Consider the following 23,874-nt stretch of genomic DNA (forward strand, 5'->3'; position numbering starts at 1 on the left):
GGCCGGCAGCGAATCCAGCGAGAGTGCGGCACACTGCCCACGGGAGGGGGGGGGGGGTGTTTATGCACATGGCCTGCAATGGAACCAGTGAGAGTGCAGTGTACCTCCTAAGAAAGGGGTACACGCACAAGGCCGGCACCGTATCCGGTGAGAGAGCAGTATTCCGCCTATGGAAGGCTTCATGCACATGGCCGGCAGCGAATCCAGTGTTCCACCTATGGAAGGGGAACGCGCACAAGGCCGGCACCGTAACCGGGGAAAGCGCAGTATACCTCCTAATAAAAGGGGTTTATGCACATGGCCAGCACCGTATCCGGTGAGCGCAGTATTCCGCCTATGGAAGGGTTCATGCACATAGCCAGCAGCGAACCCAGTGAATGCAACGTCCCGCCTGTGGAAGGGGGTCGTGCGTATGGCCAATACCGCATCCGGTGAGAGTGCAGCAGTCCGCCTAGAAAAGGGGGGGTCATGCACGAGGCCAGGCTGCAGCCAGGGAGAGTGCAGTATTCCGCCTAGGAAGGAGGGTCATGCACCTGCAGCCACCAGAACCAAGGTGGGCGACGAATTCCGGCCAGAAAAAAAAAAAAAATCTGCATGCACTTGGCCAGCGCCGTATCCCAGGAGAGCAAGAAAACGCCTGGGAGGGGGAACATGCCCTGGCCAGCGCCGCAGCCGGGGAGCACGACATACCGCCTAAAGACAGACAGCATGCAAACAACAGCAGCACTGAATGATTAGGCTACCGCGTCCTGCGCAGCCCACAGGACCAGTTATTTAAACACAATTATAATTTATTTTTATTTTTTTATTAATATCACAGACTCCCCCTGAGGCAGAAAGGGGGGCCACCATACAGGGGCACAGGCCGTACAGGCCCTCAAGAGCCGGCCAGTACCCAAAAGGTTAACAGGCATATGGGGGCGGGGGGGGCGGAGCTGCGAACCCCTGGGGGTGGGGGAACCTCCGGGCAGGAAGAATTCGCGCTTGGAGAGTTCCACCCCCCCCCCCCTTTTCCAGAGGCCGAATTTTGCGGCCTAGTAGGCCGTGAAGCCGGGGCCTAAATTTCAGCGTCGCCCGGCTGACCGGGCCGCAAGCATTAAAAGTACCAGCCGGGCCTAAGCCGGCCGCGGGAGCCCTCGTACCGGTTGCGGGTGTCACCCCGAGCGCCGGAATTGTGCCAGCAGGCCGCAAGCCTGAACAGACTATGCAGCGCCCGGCCGGCCGGAATGCACCGACGGCCGGCCGGAATGCACCGACGGCCGGCCGGGGCCTGCTGGAGCACAGCTCTTGCCGATGCCGGCTGCGGGAGCCCACCCCGCGGCCGGAAGAACCAGGGACCCGAGAGGGGCGCGGAGGTGCGGCCCAGGAGGCCGCGATGCCTGGGCCCAAATTTGCGGCGTCCGGCCAACCGGACCGATGGTCGGCCGGGCGCCCAGGTGGAGCATAGCTCGCACATGCAATGCAGGCTGCGGGAGCCCACCCCGCGGCCAGGAAGAGTCAGGGCCCGGGAAGGAGCACCAGATGGTGCGGCCCAGCAGGCCGCGAAGCCTGGACTAAATTTGCAGCGCCCAGGACCCATGCCGTCCGCACCGGTAAGCGCCCCCTCTTTCCTGCAATCAGCTATGGAGGGGAGGAGAGGGAGCAGATTGCCGCCTTGCAGCACCCAGGGACCACCTAGGTCCAGCAGGGCCACCCAATAGCCACTTGCTCGGATAGGCTACCAGTGAGGGGGTCAGTCACGCAGGAGACCGGGGAGGGAGGGGACGTAGGGCTGGAGAAGCCACTCTCTCACCACAGTCGTCTTCACCCTCGGTCCGTTCCAGCAGGGTCGCCCTTCAGCTACTGGCACCGTAGTGGCAGGACGCTGGAAGAGGGACTTGGCGTGCAGGCGACCCTTGCGCTGGCGGGATGCAGGGGAGCTGGGCTGCCCTGGTCCACCTTGCCTTCTGTGGGGGAGGCAGCAGTGCGGATGACCGGCACTGGCGCAGCTCGACCCCGGGAGCAACAGAGAGGTCTAGTGCGACTCTGTTGTCCCTGATGATCTGGAACAAAAAGAAGAGAAAAAGCAAAAACTAAATTTTAAACAAGGAGAAAAACAGCCCTGCAGTAGCAGGGAGTGTCTTGCCTCCTTGGACACTAAGCAAAAACTGGCAGTCTCTCTCTCCAGGCTGAGGGTATAGCTGTGGAGGAGGGGCTTAACAGTTTAAACTTAGTGTCACGCCTCCTAGGGAGATGAGCTATACCCAAGGTCTTCTGTGTCCCCCAAGGAAACTGGGCGAGAAAAGGGCGTCAGACGGACGCCACTCCTTAGCCAGAAGTGCGTTGAGGGTCTGCATGGTTAGGAAAAACTAAGGCGGGGCGCCTGGAACGGCGGAATGACACGGATTCTTGGGCCGCGGAAGAGGGACCCTCCTGCACTCGGAGCGCATCCCTGACTGCCTTTATGAGATGCTGCATGGCCGCAGACATAGATGCGCTCTGTTCAGATCCGGAGTCAGAGGTGTCCCCAGGAGCGGCAGAAGAGGAGACTTCGCCGGACTCAGACTTATCCAGGAAGTAAACAGAGGATAAGCGGGACCCAGCTGAGAGCACACAAGGTCGCTTACGGGACCTGGTGTCAGAGTGAGTGCGAGCCCCGACTGTGGGAGTTTCCCTACTGGGGACTGAGGCGGCCGCGTTTGGGGCGGCAGGCAATCCAGCGACTGCAACATAGATTGGGAGAAACTGGCAAGGTTCCCCTATGGCTTGGGACAGGGAGGTGGACCAATCAGGGGGGACTGACACAGCAGTGGCGGCCAGGCGGCTTGGGAGCAAGGCACTGTGCGCAGGTGGGATCAGATTGACCGCACAGCATCTTTTGGTTGCAGCCAGCGCAAGCAAAATAAGTGACAATCCCAGGAGGGGGGGTTGGGGACTGGGTCCTGTCTGGCAGAGGAAATTAGGGCTAGGATGGAGCCTGCAAGAAAGAAAAAACAGCCAGCCGAAGCGACCCCAGGTGCTGTGTCCCAAAGAAAGCAGCAGCAGCTTAAGAAGACTGTGCGCCGGACTCAGGTTGAACCTCGTGAGGTGCAGCAAGATGGAGGAGACTGCTCTGTCCTCGGAGCCTCCAGCAGAAAAGGCCCGGCCCTCAGGCAGAAAGCCTGCAGCCCTCCCCAGAAAGGCGTAACTACCAGAAGCCCGGGAAACAGGCAGGGGGCGGGAATATCACGGCCGATTAGGATGGAAAAAAGCCAGGGCCTCGATTTGTGAACGTGCCCGGGAATCGCGCTGGAGGCCGCTGCCGGAAAATTGAGGAAGGTGGGGGTAAGCGACTGCCAAGGATGAATGAAATGGGGGCCGGAAGAAGGCGGGAGCCGAGCGGCTGGCTAGGGAGCACTGCGGTCTAGGCCGGGCAGAAGCCAGGACCTAGATTTAGAGGCCAAGGCGGGCGGAGGGCCGGGAAGGGCAGACAGGGGAGGTGCCGTGTCCAAGCATGTGACCTCCAATGAGCCCCTAAGAACCGGTCACCTCAACAGGTGAACCTGGGAACGCCGGCATCCACTGCGGATGGGGGTGTAACTATGGTGGAAGTCCACTATGGAGCCCCAGCCTGCTGAACATGTGGAAGAAAAAAGCAGCAGGACCTGCAAAGAAAAAAAGAGCAGGTCATGTCTGCCTCCTATGACACTAGAAAAAAACTGGTTAGCTCCAGCATGTGCAGTGAGTATAGCCCAGATGGGTGGAGCCAACACTTCTTTCTAGTGTCAGCCTCCTAGTGGTAGCTGGGCATATACCCATGGTGCTGTGTCCCCCAATGCCATTCACGAGAAATATGAAATGCTAGACTTTTTTTGCGGACATGCTGAACTGTCCGCAAAAAAAAAAAATCTGCATTTTTGTGGACAACATACGGCCATCTGAAGGAGCCCTTAAACTGAATTTAAAGGGGGTTTGCCCACCGCCAATACTTATACTATATCAACAAAGTCAGTTTTGCACATAACTTGTCATCAATGACAAAAAAACTGCTCATATAATGCGCTTTTGTTAGTTAAAGAGGACCTTTCATGGGTCTAAACATTATAAACTAAGTATCAGGATACGTAGGGCATAGTGCAGGGATCTAACTGCACTTATAATTTTTTCTGGGCGCCGCTCCGTTCGCCAGCTGTGGCCCCCGTTGTATTCTCCCACCTGGTATGCTAATTTTAGTATCAGAGCAATGAGGAGGAGACAGTCTTTCTCCGTGGGCGTCTCCTTCTCCCTGGCTGTGATGTTCTGCTCCGATGCTCTCCCTTGCCGTGCGCAGGATCGCACAGGGCAAGAGCATTATTTTTTTTTTTTTTTTTTTTTACTTACAATAACACACTGCCGAGTGGAGGCTTCCGCCTAGCAGTGTGTTCGGTGACGGCTCCGATGGTCGGGCTTTAGCGCTTCCGTAGCCGCTTTACAGGCTAGTGCAGCGCTAAAGCCCACCCATCAGTGCCGGTGATGTCACCAGGCTCACTGCTGGGCGGAAGCCTCGGCCTGGCAGCCCTAAGGAGGTTACCAGATCTGAAAATGCCTTTGCCCTGCGTTGAATTGAGGAGAGCATTGGAGCATGAACTGCTCCGATGCTCTTGTCAGTGGGGCTGCCTGGGTGAAAATATGGGTATGTCCGGTTCAGCTCTAAACCAGGACAACCCCTTTAAATATCCTTAGGGTCCATTCACACGTCTGTAGAATGGGTCCGCATCAGTTCAGCAAATTGAGCAACGGGCGAGGACCCATTTATTCTCTATGGGGCAGGAATAGATTCAGAGAGCACACAGTGTGCTGTTCGCATCCGCATTTCCAGAGCGCACCCCTGATCTTCCGGTCTGCGGCTCTGGAAAAAAATAATAATAATAGAACACATCCTATTCTATTGCGGACGAGAATAGACAGATCTATGGGGGTGCTGGCCAGGTGTATTGCGGATCCGCAATACACTACGGACGCGTGAATTGACCCTTACTGTGAACCCTCAAATAATTTCTAAGCTGTCTGTGCTCAAAAGTATTGTATTCACGTAAAAATATATAATAATTATATAAATAAAAACTTGAAAATATACCTAACGTCACAACCAGGTACCACATGAAGTCATCGGGACATTGTTCTGCCTGAGGGGAGTCACCTCCCCGCTCTCCACGACTTACCCTCTGCCTCTCCAACACCACCTCTTTGTTTTCAGACGTAGACGACGGCCAAGCAAAATCTCACGAAGGCGCAGAAGACTCATGCACTGCCACGATAGGGCCATATGCTTAACGCACTCACTGAACATGGCCATAATGCGGCTGTGCATGAAAGTCTTCAGTGGCTGCGCAAGATTTTGCTCTGCCAGCTCTGATGTCAGGGCGGTGGGGAGATCTTTGAGGGTGTGAGAGCAGGGAGACGATTTGTGACTCCCCTCAGGTAGAACAAAGTCCCAATGACTCCATGATCACAACATACATTTTCAAAGCGGTTTTTATTTTTTTACATGAATACAATACGTCTAAGCATAGACAAAGACCGTTTAGATATGATTGTAGGGTGCACAGTAAGAATATTTATCAGCTGTATATGTCAATCTTAACAACAGGTTCCCTTTAATGGGTGGCCCATTTAAAGATTAACAGGCTGAAGGGTTGGGGGCACTTGCTAAAACACCGTAGCCTCACCTGGTACTATAGCTCAGCCTCATTTAAATCTCAGACAACTGCTTTAAGGGGATTTTTCAGAACTTAGGCCTTGTGCTCACATCCGTGCCTGTATTGCGGTCCACAAACCACGGTTCTATAAAATACAGATCGCAACCGCATGTAACAGCTTTTTTCTCATTCCCATTCTTGTTTGCAACATGTTCTATAATTTGCAGAATGGACACACGGATGTGGGCAGCACACAGATGAGATCTGTGTGCTGTCCTTTTTTGGTGTGGATCCATAGAAATGAACGGGTCTGTGTGCAATCTGCAAAAAAAGGCAGGTTGGGCACGGATACAAAATACGGTCGTGCGCATGAGGATAAGTCATCAATATCAGAATGGGGGATGTTCATTCACTCCCCACAATCAGTTATTTCTACTAGATGCAGCAGCAGAACTTGTCGCCGCAGCTAATAAACACAGATAAATGCCCGAGGTGGCGGAGGTTGACCTCTGCAGAGCTGATATTGATGCCCTATTCTAAGGACAGCTCATCAATAAGTCCTGAAAAAACCTGTCAAGCCAGTAGGTGTCTGAAAAGAGTTGACATGGGCATCCAGCTGACTCACAGGAGCAACTACCAGAAAAAAAATAAAGTGATCCAAGTATTTAGCCATTTCATTGGAAAGCGTAGGCACCTCAATGAGCATAATATGTGCAGTCCAGGGAAAGTCTAAATTTCATCATTTTGAATAGTATACAGTTACGTAGTAATTCATTGCAACTGGTCTACATACCTCCCCCAACTCTTCTTCAGATGTTGGATTGCATCCAGTATTAAGGTTTTCCTTAAAACTCACTTTACTTTTCACCTCAGACATTTCGCAGCTCTGTTTAGAGTTGTCCATCACGTCACTTTCAAACGATTCAATAATCCTAAAGTCTAAGCGATCCCGTTTCTCCTGAGGCAATACGGCACAGGATTCTTCTTGACTATCCAAAGAAGTCTGTGCACTTTTCTCCATGCCCGACTTCTGCAGCCGAGGGAGAAACTTTCCAGATTCGAGCTCAGACTTTCCATAAAAATTACTTTCCTTTTCAGCATCTTCTTCCAGAGGTTTTAGATCATCCTGTGGATCTTCAAACACCTCACCTTCGGAAAGAGTGGGTACGGCCAGCTCGTCTTTTTCCGATTCACAGTCAGACTCGCTCCCTACACCCGGAGACAGCTCGGATGCAGATATTGGGCGGAAGTGAGTACGGGGAGAAATTCTTATTGATCTATACTGTGTTCGGTCCACGCCACAAATCCTTGGATGGCCAATATCGCCCTCTGAATCTGAGCACAAAGCTTTCGGTTTAAAACTAGGACTACCAACTAGATTTCCAGGTTCAAAGGAACATTCAACATGAAGAACTTGAGAAAATCTATTGTTTAATTCAAAAGAAGAGAATGAGTAGCCCATGCCCGGCTCCTCTGGAAAATTATCACATGTACCAAGCAGATTCTCATGCAATATAAAAGAAAAACCCTTGCTTGAGCCTTGATCTCCATTTTGCTCATTTTCTTCAAAAGAAACAAACGGTCTCCATAGCTGGCGATGTCCAGGAGCAGTGCTATTCCCTGGCGTCATGAACACATCAGTACCGGCTATTGTAACAACATCCGAGGCAGTGCAGTCCAGTAAGCTTGCTTTTGCTGGACTCTGTGGCACCACTGCCCATTCATCCTCACCATTAAAGTTTCCAAACTCTCCATAAACTCCTCCAAGAATGAACGAATTCTCTTTCACATGGTTTATATCCCAGGGTTTTGAGGGAGTCATATAGTCTCCGCCATCCACCTTCGATGACTCACAGGCCAGAAACCCCAGCTTTTCTACAGGGTTCCTTTGACTTTCCCAAAGATGGTACTCTGATCTTTGAACAGCCTTGCTGGGCTCTTGAAAGTTCGCTTCTTCTGTATCGTTCACATCAGGACAGCTAAATGTATTTACATCGAGAGGAAACAGCTGATCTTCTTCGACATTTGTCCACAAGTCTTTGATGCCTCCTGAGCTGTATCCATGTGTATGAATGCTGCTTTCAGGATCAACCTCTGTAGTGTCAGACATTACTTCATTTTCGTGTTCTAGCTGAATGCCGCAGAGTGACTCTAACTTCGATTTCTTGCCCAATACCAGTACAGGCTCGTCGACTACAGCACTGTTCTTTAGGAACGAGCTTTGTGATTTTATAACAGAGATTTCATCTTGAAACCTTGAAGTAACTGTGGGAATAATGTAAGTTGCATCTTCTGTGTTCAACTGAGTGTAATCTTCGAGGTGATTGCCGAGAGCCTCCGTATCTGATCGGGTTCCGTCCGAATGCGACCATGGACTGCATGTTCTCGTCGAAAGATTCGAACACTGTTCGTTTTCGTCAAAGGCACTGTTTTTGGTCCATATTAGTAATCGCGACTGAGTTTTTCCAAACCCATTCATGCTGGAAGAAGACTCGGCTTTAACTTTCTCATTGAACACCCTCTCCCTGGGCAACGAGAACACGGAATTACTGCATTGCACTTCAAACACTGAAAAATAAGAGTTCTTTCCGTCCAAAAATAAATCTTGATTGCCAGCGTGCATGTGTGTATTGAGCTTTGTGCTGTCAAAAAAAGGGGAGAATGTACTCGGGGAGTCCCCTCCCAAACTCTCCCCGTCTGCATCAGCTGAACTTGAAGGTGAACAGGACTCCCAAAATTGAGCTAGTTTACTATGATCTTGCAAGAACAAGCCTTCAGCACCAATAGAACTGGTCAATTCTGTCCATATTGCACTCTCCCCTTGCAACTCCCTATCGTCTAACACTTTGCAAGATTTAGCCTCCGTATCACTTCTTATTTTGCTTTTTTGTCGAATCATATTCAAGATACGACTCTCTCCTTTTGTTTTCTCTGAGGCACCTGGATCCAACATGGATTGATCAATTTTGACTTCATAGAAGTGCGCAAGTTCAGCAGGATGAACATCATCCAAATAATTGTCCTCTAGGAGAGAACAGATTGAGGTCCCTGTGTGATCGCTTGTCTCGGTTACGACTGTAGGCATTTCTACAAAGTGCCCCTCGATGAAGGTACCCGCTGCGAGGTATGTTTCGTGGATATTGTGGTTATTCAGATGAAGATCTTTTACAAACTCTGACAACTCTTCTATCTCTTCTGAAGCATCATACCATTTGGGATTTTTTCTATACGTGGTTTCCAATTTACTTTTACTGTTCAGAGGAATAAAGTACTCTGTGATCGGCTCTGTATACCACAATGGCTCCTCTCTGAATTCAGTCTTGTTTCTTGTCTCTTTCAGGACATCATCTGCTTCCTTATACTTTTCTTTATACGCATAATCTTTGACGTGACGCTTTACTCTCTTGCAGAGCGGCTTCACAGATCTAGCTCCGCTGCCTACCGCCACATTTTTTCTCTCGCCGTTCTTTGGTGGAACCTTAGGACCAGTTTTGCCCTTTTTGTTCCGGACCTCCCTAACTTTATGCCTTACTTTGATGAACCTCGTTTTTGTTTCGCCCTGATTACCACTTGAACTTGAGCCTGCTTCGCTTGAGCCAGAGGAACAGGATCGAGGGCGGATCTTTCCGTTTGACTTGTGCCTCACACTTCTCAAAATATTTGTTTTCTCGTCAGCTGCGCCATTACTAAACTTATCTTTCTCGGTCTTGCCTTTCCTCTGTTGGTTCTTTCCCTGTACAGTGTTAGAAGCTCCGTTGTTCTTGTTGGTCATTACTGCTTCGCTCTCACTGTGGCAATTCTTTGGTGATGGAGTTTCGGTGCTTGTTTGTGGGGCAGTGGAAGATGAGGAGGAGCTAGAATAAGAGCAGATTTTTGACTTGTTCCATACGGTCATTATTTCTTGCAGGCAAATTGGCTTCTCTGAAAGTGGTGGAAAAGCTTCATAATACCTAATATGGAAAAGGGGGGAGGGGAACAAAAAACAAAAAAATTAGAGACTCTTGATTCATAGATTTTTCATATGTCCAGCAAAAAATAAATAAAAATATTGATATAATTTAATTGGAAGCTGATTAACCTCTCATAGGAATCTACTACTGCAGCTCAGCTCCCATCAAACTGATAGGTAGCTGAGCTGCACTACACCTGAACCAAACATGACTCTGTGGAAGAAGCTATCCATCACCTGTATAGTTTCTGGTGCATAAAGCTGAATGGTGGGAGTGCACAGCCACCAATCTGCTAGGTCATCAGTATCTGGAAACCCTTTTAATGCATCTTCTTATAGGATTTCCAAACTCCAAAAAAGGAGAAGTGCTCAAACACAGTCTATCTTTTGAGCTGTTCTAACATCTGTCACTAGACATTACAGTAGACAACCCTCCCCTTTAAAAGGCACCTTTCAGCAGATTTCTACCTATGACACTGGCTGACCTGTTACATGTGCACTTGGCAGCTGAAGGCATCTGTGTTGGTCCCATGTTCATATGTGCCCACATTGCTGAGAAAAATGTATGTTTTAATATATGCAAATACGCCTGGCCCTGACTTCTTCGAAAGTCAAAGTGCAGAGAAGAGACAGTTACAGAGAGAATTGAGCATCTAGGTGTAATGGCAACGCCCCTGTTTCTCCTAAAGGCTCATTTGCATATATTAAAAGATAATTTCTCTCAGCAATGCGGGCACATATGAACATGGGACCAACACAAGTGCACGTGAAACAAGTCAGCCAGTTTCATAGGAACAAATCCGCTAACACATGCCTTTTAACCTATATTCCAACTAATACCCCCGCAATGCACGCTTGGGTGTAGGGACAAGCACTTACATTTCTGCCTGATCCTTTCTTGCTGGAGATGTAGTAGCTTCCGGTGACAGCGATCCATCTACTTTCTTGTTACTTCTGTCTTCTGTGAAAGGTTATAAATACAGTTGATTAGAAGGGAAAACCAATGGTGCTCAGAATATCTTAAAAATTTCTCCCACCAACTCTTAGACATTTGTCATAGGCTTCTGCTGTGGAAAAACTCGCAACCATTTAATGGTTATGAGAAAACAGTTCAGCTATAGATATGAGTCTTGTTTGACTACCTCCAACCTTTCAAACAAGACCAGTAGCACATTAGCTCTACTGCATCGGGAGACATAGCTGTTAGAAATCAAGTCATAAAGTCATAAGTGAAAGCGGTGACACCTGCTTTTACTTTTAGATGCATTCACTGCCAAACGGATTTCTAACAGATGTACCTTCTGATGTAGTAGAGTTAGGCTCCTTTCACACCTGCGTTCAGGTGTCCGCTCGTGAGCTCCGTTTGAAGGGGCTCACAAGCGGCCCTGAACGCAGCCGTCTGGCCCTAATGCATTCTCAGTGGAGGCGGATCCACTGAGAATGCATCCGTCTGCCAGCGCTCAGCCTCCGCTCAGTGAGCGGACACCTGAACGCTGCAAGCAGCGTTCGGGTGTCCGCCTGGCCGTGCGGATCCGTTCCGACTTATAATGGAAGTCAATGGGGACGGAAGATGAAGTCAATGGGCTTGAAGATGACACCATATGGCTCAATCTTCAAGCGGATCCGTCCCCCATTGACTTTCAATGTAAAGTCTGAACGGATCCGCTCAGGCTACTTTCACACTTAGAAAATTTTTCTAAGTTATAATGCAGACGGATCCGTTCTGAACGGATGCAAACGTCTGCATTATAGGAGCGGATCCGTCTGATGAAACATCAGACGGACCCGCTCCGAACGCTAGTGTGAAAGTAGCCTCAATGCTGTGAAAGCTTGGAATGCCAGTATTCAAATAAGACCAGGCTATATAGCTAGATATATAGAGATGATTATTTATATATTTATTATAGAGATGATTATTTATATATTTATTATAGAGAGAGAGAGAGATATATATATATATTTATTATAGAGAGAGAGAGATATATATATATTTATTATAGAGAGAGATAAGGAGATTTTTGTATAACTTACCAGTTAAATCTCTTTCTCGCTCTTCCTTGGGGGACACAGACCTTGGGTATAGCTCAGCTCCCTAGGAGGCGTGACACTAAGTAAAACTGTTAAGCCCCTCCTCCATCAGCTATACCCTCAGCCTGGAGATAGAGGCTACCAGTTGCGTGTCCAAGTAGTGAAAGGATAACAACCAATAACGGAAACAACCAGCCAGCAACCCAACGGGGCGCCAGACCATAACCCTGTAACCAAACACAGAAGGGTGGGTGCTGTGTCCCCCAAGGAAGAGCGAGAAAGAGATTTAACTGGTAAGTTATACAAAAATCTCCTTTTCTCGCCCATTTTCCTTGGGGGACACAGACCTTGGGACGTTCAAGAGCAGTCCAAGAAGGGAGGGACCACAAACCCAAGGCGGAACACCACCAGAGCATCAGGAAACCGCTGCCTGCAAAACCAGGCGGCCCAACGCAGCATCCGCTGATGCATGCGTATGCACCCTATAGAACTTTGTGAAAGTGTGCAGAGAGGACCAAGTGGCTGCTTTGCACAACTGTTCAGCCGAGGCCCGATGCCTCTGCGCCCAGGAAGCTCCGACTGCTCTGGTGGAATGAGCAGTGACGCCAAAAGGCGGAGGTCTGCCCTTGGCTCGATAAGCCTCAGACACCGCCAGTTTAATGAAACGGGCAATAGCCACCTTGGAGACCGCCAACCCTTTGCGCGAACCCTCCGGAACCACAAACAGGGAGTCCGTGCGCCGAAAGGACCCGGTGACCTCCAAGTAAATCCTCAACGCCCTGACCACATCCAGACGGTGCAGTTCCCGTTCTCTGGGGTGGGAAGGAGAGGGACAGAGCGACGGAAGGACGATGTCCTCATTGATGTGAAAGGCGGAGACCACCTTTGGCAGGAAAGTCGGGACAGGCCGAAGCACAACCTTATCCTGGTGGAAGATCAGGAAAGGTTCGGAGCAAGAAAGAGCCGCTAACTCCGACACCCGTCGGAGAGACGTGACGGCCACAAGAAAGATGACCTTGCAGGACAGAAGGCGAAGGGAGACCTCCCGTAAAGGCTCGAAGGGGGCTGATTGGAGCGCCGAGAGCACCACATTCAGGTCCCAGGAAGGAACTGGAGGGCGGTACGGCGGAACAGAGTGAGCCACCCCTTGTAAAAAGGTCTTAATTGGCCCTAGAGGGGCCAGGGGACGCTGGAGAAGAATAGACAGCGCCGAAATCTGACCCTTCAGAGAACTGAGGCACAGCCCCAGGTCCAGACCCGACTGGAGGAAGGACAGGATTGTGGGAAGAGAAAACCGGAGAGGTGGGATGCTCCGGGACTCACAGAACCCCAGATAGGACCTCCAAACCCGATAGTAGATCCTAGAGGATACGGGCTTACGAGCCCGGATCATGGTGCGGACTACGTCCGCGGAGAAACCCCGTCGCGTTAAGACGGCGGTCTCAATAGCCACGCCGTCAAACGTAGCGAGCCTAAATGCTCGTGGAAGATCGGTCCCTGAGAGAGAAGGTCTTCCCTGGAGGGCAGTGGCCACGGTGCGTCTGCCAACAGCAACATTAGGTCGGCGTACCAAGACCGGCGGGGCCAATCCGGGGCGATTAGAATCGCGGGGACGCCCTCTGCCGCGATCCTCCGAAGAACCCGTGGCAGGAGGGGAAAAGGAGGAAAGACGTACAGAAGGGAGAATTCGCGCCACGGAAGGACGAGCGCGTCGGCGCCGTATGCCTTCGGGTCCCGTGCCCTGGCCAGGTATAGGGGGACCTTGTGGTTGAATTTGGAGGCCATGAGGTCCACGTCGGGGCGACCCCAGCGAAGACAAAGGGCTTCGAACACCTCTGGGTGCAGGGACCATTCTCCCGGGTCGATGGTGGACCGGCTGAGGAAATCCGCCGCCCAGTTGTCCACCCCCGGGATGTAAATCGCAGATAAGGCCGGCACGTGCGTCTCCGCCCAGAGGAGAATGAGGGTCACCTCTTGCATCGCTGCGAGTGCCTCCCTGATGGTTTATGTATGCCACAGCCGTGGCATTGTCCGATTGGATCCGAACAGGGTGGCCCTCAGCAGATGGGTCCAGTGTCTGAGGGACAGAAGAATCGCCCTCAGTTCCAGAATATTGATTGGAAGTCTGGACTCCGATAGAGACCAAACGCCCTGGACGGACCGGGGAGGGAAAACCCCCCCCACCCCCGTAAGCTGGCATCTGTGGTAATCACCAGCCAGTTCAGTGGAAGGAAGGACTTCCCCCTTAGAGGGATATGCAACCACCAGCCGAGGGAAGCTCGAGCCAGGGGAGGCAGAAGAAAGGTCCTGTCCAGACTCCTCAGTGATTTGTCCCAGGCCGACAGAATTGCCCTCTGAAAGGTGCGGGATCGGAATTGTGCGAACGGCACCGCTTCGAAACAGGCAACCATCTTTCCCAACAACCGCATGCTGGATCTGAGGGAAGGGCGGTGATGACGGAGGAGACTGCGAACCGACCCGCGAAGGGCCAGACGCTTGTCCGACGGAAGGCGGACCTCCGCCAACTCTGTATCCAGGAGCATCCCCAGGAAGATCAGCCGTCTGGAGGGGGTAAGGGAAGATTTGGGGTGGTTGATAATCCAACCGAACCGCGTCAGGGTCTCCAGAGTGAGTTCCACACTGCGGGATGTCTGAGAGAAGGAGGGTGCCTTGACCAGGATGTCGTCCAAGTATGGGAGAAGAAAAACACTTCTTGAACGTAGAAGGGCCAAGACAGGGGCCAGGACCTTGGTGAACACTCGAGGAGCAGTCGCCAGACCAAAGGGAAGGGCGACGAATTGGAAGTGATCGTCCCCCACCGCAAAGCGCAGGAAGCGGTGATGACATGGAGCAACCGGAACGTGGAGGTATGCATCCTGAATGTCGATTGAGGCCATGAAATCCCCTCTTTCCAGGGAGGCCACTGCGGACCTGAGAGACTCCATCCGGAATCTCTGCAGTCGGAGAAAACGGTTCAGGCGTTTTAGGTCCAAGATCGGACGCACTGAGCCTTCCTTCTTGGGAACCACAAAGAGGTTCGAGTAGAACCCCCTGAACCTTTCCGTCGGAGGCACGGGGGCGACGACACCCTTGTCCATTAGAGAGTGAATGGCCGCGAAGAAGGCGGCCACTCGTACGGGATCTCGCGGAGGACGGGATCGGAAGAAACGGTCTGGCGGAATGGACGCAAATTCGATTTTGTATCCGCAAGATACAATCTCGAGCGCCCATGCGTCTGAGATGTGGGCCCGCCATACGTTCCTGAATAGGAGAAGGAGGCCCCCCACCCGGGTGGGTGGGGGCGCACCTTCAGGCAGAGGGCTGCTGGCCTGTGGGAGCCCGTGCAGGCTGGGACTTGCGCCAGGTAGGTTGCGTCCGAAAAAACGGCTTCTTGCGTCTATCCTGGGCTGGGCCAGAGGAAGAAGAACTGGCCGCGGGTCTAGACCCGGTGGGCTTGCGAAAGGACCGAAAACGGGACGAACCAGCGCGACCACGGGGGGCGCCCATTGGCCTGGACTGGGGGAGGTGAGTACTCTTCCCACCCGTGGCCTCTGATATAAGTTCGTCCAGACGGGTTCCGAACAGGCGGGAACCCGTGAATGGTAGGCCGGCCAAAGAGCGTTTGGAAGCGGCGTCCGCCGCCCAAACCTTCAGCCAGAGTTCCCTCCTGACAGAAACTGCCAGGGCAGAGGAACGGGCAATGAGGGCACCCGCATCAAGGGAGGCCTCACAGACGAATTTTCCGGCCTGAACAATTAGTTGGGCTAAGGAACGGAGGTCCTGAACAGGGACGTCCGACCCTAACTCCCGTTCCAGTTGCAAACCCCATTCAGAGACCGCTTTGCCAACCCAGGCGGAGGCAAAGACCGGTCTAAGGGCCGAACCAGAGGCAGTAAATATGGCCTTGGAGAGGGATTCCGTACGACGGTCCTCAACAGACTGGAGGGAAGATCCGTCCTGTACAGGAATAGTAGTGCTTTTGGACAGGCGAGCCACGGGAGGATCAACCTTAGGCGGGGATGTCCACGTGGTCACAGAATCCGCTGGAAAGGGATAACAAATGTCCAGCTTTTTGGGTGTAATAAAGCGGACGTTAGGCCGAGTCCAAGCCTTGGATACCACAGAAGAAAAATCTGCGTGTATGGGAAAAACCTTGGAGGCCTGTTTGGGGCGGAGAAAGGACACGCCGGCCTGTTCAGAGCTGGGGGGGTCATCGTGTAGCTGAAAGGTATCACGGATGCTAGTGACAAGATGCCCCACCGCGGACGCCAATTTGGACGGAAGCTCTGAGTCCATGTCCACGTCCGAATCCGCCAGTTCTCCCTCAGAAAGCGTATCCCTTTGAGAGGATAGACTTGACTGAGCTCGCACGCATGGCGGAGAGAGCGAAGCATCTGGAGAAGATGTGCGCTCAACCCTTGAACGTTTCTGAGTATGCCGGGCCCTGGAAGATTCGCTGGGAGGCAGGGAACCAGTGGGGGCGGCAGAAACGGTAGTCCCAGTGGGTGCGACAGGGATTGTGGCAGCCTGCGGGAGAGGCGGTCTATCCACGAGACGGCCCACTACGTGTGTAAGGCTTTCCACCGCCTGAGACAGAGACCTAGCCCAGTCAGGGGGTTCAGAGGCACCGGGGGGCGCAGCGGGAAGCGGGCCCTGCACCGGGGCCTGACATGCAAGGCAATGCGGCTCAGATTGCCCACGCGGAAAAAGTTCCTTACAGGCGGTACAGGCATGGTACCAGGGTTTGGGGGCACCTGTGGGATCTGACATGCTGAAGTGTGGTTGTACTCTAATATAGAGACCACAAAGGGTTATAGCAGCTATGACCAGGAGGGTTAGGAGAGGGTTAACTGTCCTACCAGTGCCTCAGAAGAACGTCAGGAGATGGCCCAGATCAGCAGCAGCAGAGAAGCAGTGAAACAGCAGTGAGCAGCAGAGAGCGCCCACAGAAGCCGAGCGATGTACACAGGAGGTTAGAGTCCCCCACCGTGTCCCAGCTTCCTGTCAGGAGTGAGGAAGCGCGGGAAACCTCAGCAGAAAGCGCGGGGAACAAGCTCCGCCCCCTCCAGCGCTTGAAATGTCTCCTGTGAAGGAGAACGTAGCTCCGCCCCCAAAATGACGCGCGGAAGCCCCGCCCCCTGCCGGGACCGCTAAGCCCCGCCCCCCGTTCTCGGCGGGAAGGGGGAGAGAGAGAAGAGAAAAATGGAGTCAGCCCCGATGAGGGGGAGGGGGGGGGGGGAAAGATAGCAGCGTGGGGGGGAAAAGCGTGGGGGTGCTGAGGATGCTGCTGTGCTGCATTGTCCTGCAGATGAGCGCTCAGAATGAGCGACCACGGGTGCCCCCCTTACCCAGAGGGGTAGATGCTGCAGATAGGGACGGGGTATGGGCTGGAATAGCCATCTCACCGTGCGACGTCTTCACCCTCAGTCCTTTCCAGCAGGGTCGCCCCTTCAGCCACTGGCACCGCAGTGGCAGGAAGCTGGAAGAGGGGCTTGGCGTGCGGGCGACCCCCTAGCTGGCGGGATGTAGGGGAGCCATTGCTGCCCAGATCCTCCTATTGCTTCTGTGGGGGAGGCAGCAGTGCAGATAAGTTGGCACTGGCGCAGCTCAACCCCGGGAGAGCAGAGAGGTCAAATGCGTCTCTGGTATCCCTAGGAAAAAATAAAATAACAAAATTAGAAGAAAAAGTAAAAATAACAAGGAGAAAACAGCCCTGCAGTAGCAGGGAGTGTCTTGCCTCCTTGGACACTAAGCTAAAACTGGTAGCCTCTATCTCCAGGCTGAGGGTATAGCTGATGGAGGAGGGGCTTAACAGTTTTACTTAGTGTCACGCCTCCTAGGGAGCTGAGCTATACCCAAGGTCTGTGTCCCCCAAGGAAAATGGGCGAGAAATATATATATATATTTATTATAGAGAGAGATATATATATATATATTATAGAGAGCATATATATATTATAGAGAGCATATATATATTATAGAGAGAGCATATATATATTATAGAGAGAGCATATATATATTATAGAGAGAGCATATATATATTATAGAGAGAGCATATATATATTATAGAGAGAGCATATATATCTCTATTTTTCTGTAGCCTCAATTTGCACAATTCTACTCAATGGGAGCAAATAAAAGCATACTTTTCACTGCATCCTCTGCAGCCCACGTTCAGATTCAAACTTCCTCTGTATGTATACTGCAAGGTAGATCAGGCAGATTGCACTGTTTTCCCAAGTTTCCCTATTTATAACAGGTTAATTCACTCACTTCAGGCTTACTGAAAAGATACAGTATTGTACATCAGATGCATACCCGGCCTGAAATACTTACCTTTACTTGTGGGCAGCTGGTCACCTTGGCTACTCTGGAGATCCTTCAGTTTGGAGCAGAGCTCTTCCACTAAAGTTTCAATTCCAGAACTCTAGAAAAACAAAAAACACAAAAACAAGATTTATGATAGATCCAATTTAACCTACACACACGGCTGCACCGTTTCCAAGAGCTAGATATCTAGTGAAATTTGCTTAAAAGGGGTTGTCTACTCTTTAATAGTGATGACCTATCCTCAAGATAGGCCATCCGTATCTGATCGCACTTTTCTGCTGGGGGCAAATAGATAAGGAGCAGGAAACCCAGCGGCGCTGACCTGGTAAATAGGATACCGTCCATGCTGAGGGATCTGCAAGGCCCCCAGGAGTGAAAAAACATTTTAAGGTTTAATGGTTCTTAAAGGGAATCGGTGAGAAGTTTTGATCATGTTAAACTGCTGTGAACACTAGGTAGGAGCCAGGGAAAGCAATGCAAACATGCCTTGTGGATCTTTTATCAGTGGTAGGGTGAACATGAACATTTGTTCTGCTCTTTGAAGGCGTTTTTGATAGTGATGACCTTATACTTTTGATAGGTCAAAATTATCTGATCGGTAAGGGTCCGACGCCCCCACTATGCAGCCTCCAGCGCTGGAACTAGCATCAAATATAACAGTAAGAACAGAGCGGTTCAACGCGCAGTGGCCGTGCTGGGGTAACTGCAGCTCAGCTCTCTCACTTCAATGGGTATTAACTCAGCACGACTATTACATTTTGAATAGAGCCGTCTGCTTTCTGTTCAATTGAAAGTGCCAATTCAAGTGATGGAGGCTAGAGCATGATCTGACAATTTAAAACGTCATATTCCCACTACTCCTGATGAGCAAAGCACCACAATACAGTATGTTCACACTGCTCTTTCCTGACCCTAACTAGTACTGTCAGAAATTTAGCAAAACTACTAACAGTACCCCTTTAAGATGTTGTCTTAAAAGAGTAATCTTGTCGCAGAACTAAAACATCCCAGCCATAGCTGGTATTTGAGGGACGCTGTGTGCTCATGTTGTAGACGTGGTTGAAATGCAGTATTGCATGGTACCAATTCAAATGAATAGAAAAACGTGGAACTCAGGTGTCCATCGAAAACGTTGAGCTTGCTGGCATCTTCAATTTTGGTAATTTTATGAAGATGAATCCATGTACGCATAGGTATAAAATGCACATGTTAACTCCAATGCTGAAGTGTTAACCATAAACATTTTTATACAGTTTTGAAGCAAAGTTGCATGAATGTTACGTACTGGGTGGCATTTTCACAATGTGCTATGTGAATACTTTAAGGAAAGATATAAGTATTATAAGACCTTTTATACATTTCTTTCTGTACTGCTTGTAAGACAAAGGTTTATAAGAAGCCTTAATAAACCTACCCCCTCATTACGTGTATAGAGCTCATATGCAGTCTTATTTGTATCTATAGTTACAGCCTACAAATCCTGTAGTCTGATCCCAATCTTTACAAAAGCCAATATCTCAGCAGAAAATCGCTACAGAGCGTTCGCATGAATGCTCATTAGCGATCATCTGTAATACCGCCGCCGATTGCCCGATAGCGAGCAGGCGATAGCCGCGAGGGAAGCACTTGCACAAATCGGCCTTTATTCTCTTATCTCTGTCCCACAGACCGTAGAAGAGGGGTCAGGTTAGGAAGTAGCCATGACTGCAGGCTCAGGGGTTTGCTTGTAGTCTGGAGATATATAGATCTGCAGAGGAGCTGTAAACAACAGGACATAGGCCATAAACCAAACCTAATTCCCCGTGCGCTGGAGCAAGATGTGGCTAATAAATTAGGAGCATGTGGTACACCGTGCGCCAAAAACCCAAATCTATGCCAGCCAGGGACTGGTGTAAACTTGAGCTATAACCTATGCCAGTATTTGGTGTATGCGATAGTAAATCCAGTGGGCCAGGATAGGCCTCGACCCTCCTGCTAAGCCTTGTATCACCAAGAAGCACAAAAAGGCCAAGATTTGGTGTGCGCCATAAAGTGCGACTTTCTAACGCCACAGTGGTGAAATAAATCAGCTTGATAAATGCCCCTCAAAATGTTTGGAAAGTTTTAAAGGGGTTTTCTGAGACTGAGATGAGCTATCCTCAGGATAGGTTATCAGCATCTGATGAGCGGGGGTCCAGCAAACCCGAGACCTCTGCCGATCAGCTGTTTGAGAAGGCACCTTCTTCGGTCACCTAACCTAGACGTAGCTGGGCCCCATTCAAGTGAATGGGGCTGAACTGTGATACCAAGCACAGCCGCTATACAATGTACCACGCTGTGCTTCGTAAGCTGCGGCGCTTCTCAAATAGTTGATCGGCGGGGGTTCCGGGTGTCGGACCACTAGTGATCAGATACTGATCATCTATCCTAAGGATAGATTATCAGTATAAAAATCTCTGAAAACCCCTTTAAATGAAAACTATTTGCAAAAGTAGCTTACATTCATAGTGCCAAAACAACAAAAAAAAAGTGGTTGCAAAAAGTGGACATATACTTTAAAACTCCCCAAAATGCCGGAACGTCACATGTGCACAAAGACAACCTAGAATATGAAAAACAAAGTCTGTGATGGATATTCACCTCCATGTATAATATCTAATGACCCACGACATCTGCATTAGGATAAGTCTTCGTATTCATGACATCTGTATGAGACGTTCCTTGCATGGCGACACGTTAATAGTAGGAAGTTGGCAGAGACTAATACCACTCGATACAGATGGATCTCCTTCATACAGTACTACTACATCTCATCTGCAGGACTACAACGAGTTAACACTGCTTACACAAACGAGTCAATAGCTAACTTGCCTCCTCTTCTCACTACACGACATATTTACTGTGACAACACATGAACCCAGATATCACAGGAGTCTGCAAACCCAGACTAGTGAACGCTTAGAGTGACTAAGCAGATTCCCTCCGCCACCGCTGGGACACCTTTAAAGGGAACCTGTCACAGGGATTTTGTGTATAGAGCTGAGGACATGGGTTGCTAGATCGCCGCTAGCACATGTGCAATACCCAGTCCCCATAGCTCTGTGTGCTTTTATTTTATTGTGTAAAAAAACAAAAACGATTTGATACATATGCAAATTAACCTTAGATGAGTCAGGGACAGGACTCATCTCAGGGTAATTTACATATGTATTAAATCGTTTTGTTTTTTTACACAATAAAAGCACACAGAGCTATGGGGACTGGGTATTGCAGATGTGCTAGCGGCCATCTAGCAACCCATGTCCTCAGCTCTATACACAAAATCCCGGTGACAGGTTCCCTTTAAGTGCACCGCCACTTATTTCCACAGCCATGAAGACTACATCAGAACGAGCTGCCCACGTTGATCCAGGTCTTAGTTGTTTCTCCCCTATTCCCTTACCATGGCTCAAGGAGTGCCGTTTCGGAAGCAAACCCTTTGTCAGCTGGTGGAAGACGGACCTGATCCAAGGCATACTGCATGCTTGTTGTGCTGAGCGGTACATGGCCGGCAATGCAAGGGGATGGGGAGCCGCTTGCAGTGCAGCGTACCAACCCCCAAGAGATCACTGGAAAATCTTGCGGCAAACTAAGTGTTCACAAACAAGACTCGGACGAGCCAATTAAAGTGAATATTTCATCAGGTCACAGAGCAGGTGCTGACCCCTCACCTCAAATAAAGCAGGACGGTGGAGGTCCATGTCCTATCTATCCATCGCATACACTAAATGACCCACAGATGTTTCAAAGGGTCCCCCCCCCCATCCCAAGATCTTTATACTGATGACCTATCATACTGATAGTGAAGAAACAGAAGATGACAGCGGCATGATGCTTGATAAAAACTACTATGTAGCCGAAACGTCGCACTTTGTACATTGCTTAATGGAAGTTCAGTGAATAAAGGACCCTCATTTAGATATGCTGCTGTCATCTTGTTTCTTCACTGATCTGTTGACCATTGAGGATCGGTGGTCTGGACAAGCTGTTGCATTCTGAAGGAGTGCTGCTCTAAACTATTGATTACTACCTATCCTCTGAATAGCGCATCAGTAGCTGATCACCACTGATCAGGTACATGTTCCCTGCAGTGGAGACGCCAAGGCTTCTCCCAGCCAAATAAGCCTGTGGTGCTGACACTAGGGACTGGCATAATGGAAGGAGTTGTCCCTGATAAAGATAACCCCTGTAAGGCTCGGTGCACACCATCATCTTGGCTCCCAGTTACAACAGAGGCATGACCAACGGGACCGATCCATGTTCTGACAAAGCCACATCGACCCACCTCATTGACTTTAATGGCATCCTGAAAGAGGCTGCAGCGGCTCAAGCTGGCTGGACAATGTAGTTCCACAGCATACTTCACATCTCATCCTTGCCATATAATACCAAGCGCACATTCCCCGGACAGAAATTAACATGAACGCATTTATTCTTTCTAGCAATGACCAAGCTGATTATACCCAGATGAAGGGTAGGGTAAGAGGGCAGCGCACAGGGACGTTCAGGCACTGTGCAAGCGTCTGCTTTCCCTGGAATGTGGGCTGTCACAGTGAAGGATTAAGCAGCTGTTGTGTGCGAGTCAGCTGCACCGCCACGTGAGCCGCAGCACCGAGTGATTCACCCAACCCTATTATTGCATTACATACATGTACACTTTAAAACGCGAGGACGACCACCTCCAACATCTCCAGAGATGAAATGAGAACCCTTCCTGAAAACGAAGGCTTGGGTTACAGAGAAAAAAAATCCCCTTGGTTTGGAGAGAGTCTGTGTTAATTTTCATTTCACCTTTTCCCACAGTAATCGCCGTTTTACAAAGCAATGAGATGTTACTGCAGCCCAACGAAAAACCATTTACCAGGACTTCAGTGGAGGCCCTGCCATGAGACCAATGGGATCTGGTCTGAAAACAGACCCATCACATTCATAGCTAAACCAGCAGCATGATTTCGGGTTAATCTGGTAAGCACCCACCTAGCCTTCTAATGGGCACAGAGCCGCAAGGGCATGTTCACATGGTGCACGTAAACCCACAGCGTTTTACAAAATCTCATCCTAAACTGCATAAAATAAAAACCTGCAGCATAAGTGACCTGTGATGCAGGAAACGCGTCATCAGAAAATTACCCATTGTTTAAAATCACGCCTTTATGTTCCATTTTTTCTTTAGAATTTTTGGTGATATTCGTTATTTTTTATTTATATAATTCTGCAATAATTCCATTCATAGCTGGCCATTACACAACTGCCGAGGCCACAAGATGCCAGTGGCCACAGACAACCCTGAACTTACTACATCAGACTCTTTACTACATCAGACAGCTTTACACCCGTAAACCTTGATTTCAGCATAAATTCACTGTATAGACCATATATCCACCAATTAAATCACCACAGCGATGACTGACCACCGCACAATCCTAGTGTGCACTGCCGATTGCCGATAAGCTGCGGCCAGCTGAATGCCAGTAAGCTGGCTGAAATAACAAGCAAAGCTTAAACGTGCTGCAGGAGTCACTGTAGGCCATAATACACCAGATAAAAGGGTACCCACTGACTCCCCGGCTCCGGCTTGTACGGCTCCATTCCGGGGAACGTAGTTCCAGATGCCTGGAGCAGGACATGTGCATTAGTGCATACAACCCATGGACCGACCGGCCTCATATGACTGCTTGTGTGACTAAAGTTTTACTCTAAAAATAACTTTGGACCATTGCCACCACATTTTTAAAGTCAAAGTAAAAAGAACCGTCAGATAATGTCACCGGCATGTAACCGGGCAAGAAAAACAAACAAGAACAGGATCTTGGGTTCGCCCATTATAGCAAGGAGGACATTTTAAAGGGACATTCTCCCGTTTATTACAGCATTATTTGGTTTCCCTTTCATATATCATTTTGCTCTCGGTGA

At 50.0% G+C, this 23,874-nt stretch overlaps 1 protein-coding gene across 4 annotated transcripts in view; it reads right to left on the bottom strand.

Annotated features, from left to right (window-relative positions):
• KIAA0232 (KIAA0232 ortholog) overlaps positions 1-23,874 on the bottom strand; it is a 54,396-nt gene that overhangs the window by 12,649 nt on the left and 17,873 nt on the right. For all 4 annotated transcript variants that reach the window (XM_044296131.1, XM_044296112.1, XM_044296121.1 and 1 more), the window contains exons 4-6: positions 17,950-18,040; positions 10,465-10,546; positions 6,430-9,586 (exon numbers count right to left, since the gene is read on the bottom strand). In XM_044296131.1, coding sequence (XP_044152066.1) covers positions 6,430-9,586; positions 10,465-10,546; positions 17,950-18,040 — 3,330 coding nt within the window. The remainder of the gene's footprint in view (positions 1-6,429; positions 9,587-10,464; positions 10,547-17,949; positions 18,041-23,874) is intronic.

The sequence above is a fragment of the Bufo gargarizans genome, chromosome 1, assembly GCF_014858855.1.
Source record: "Bufo gargarizans isolate SCDJY-AF-19 chromosome 1, ASM1485885v1, whole genome shotgun sequence".
Taxonomy (NCBI): Eukaryota; Metazoa; Chordata; class Amphibia; order Anura; family Bufonidae; genus Bufo; species Bufo gargarizans.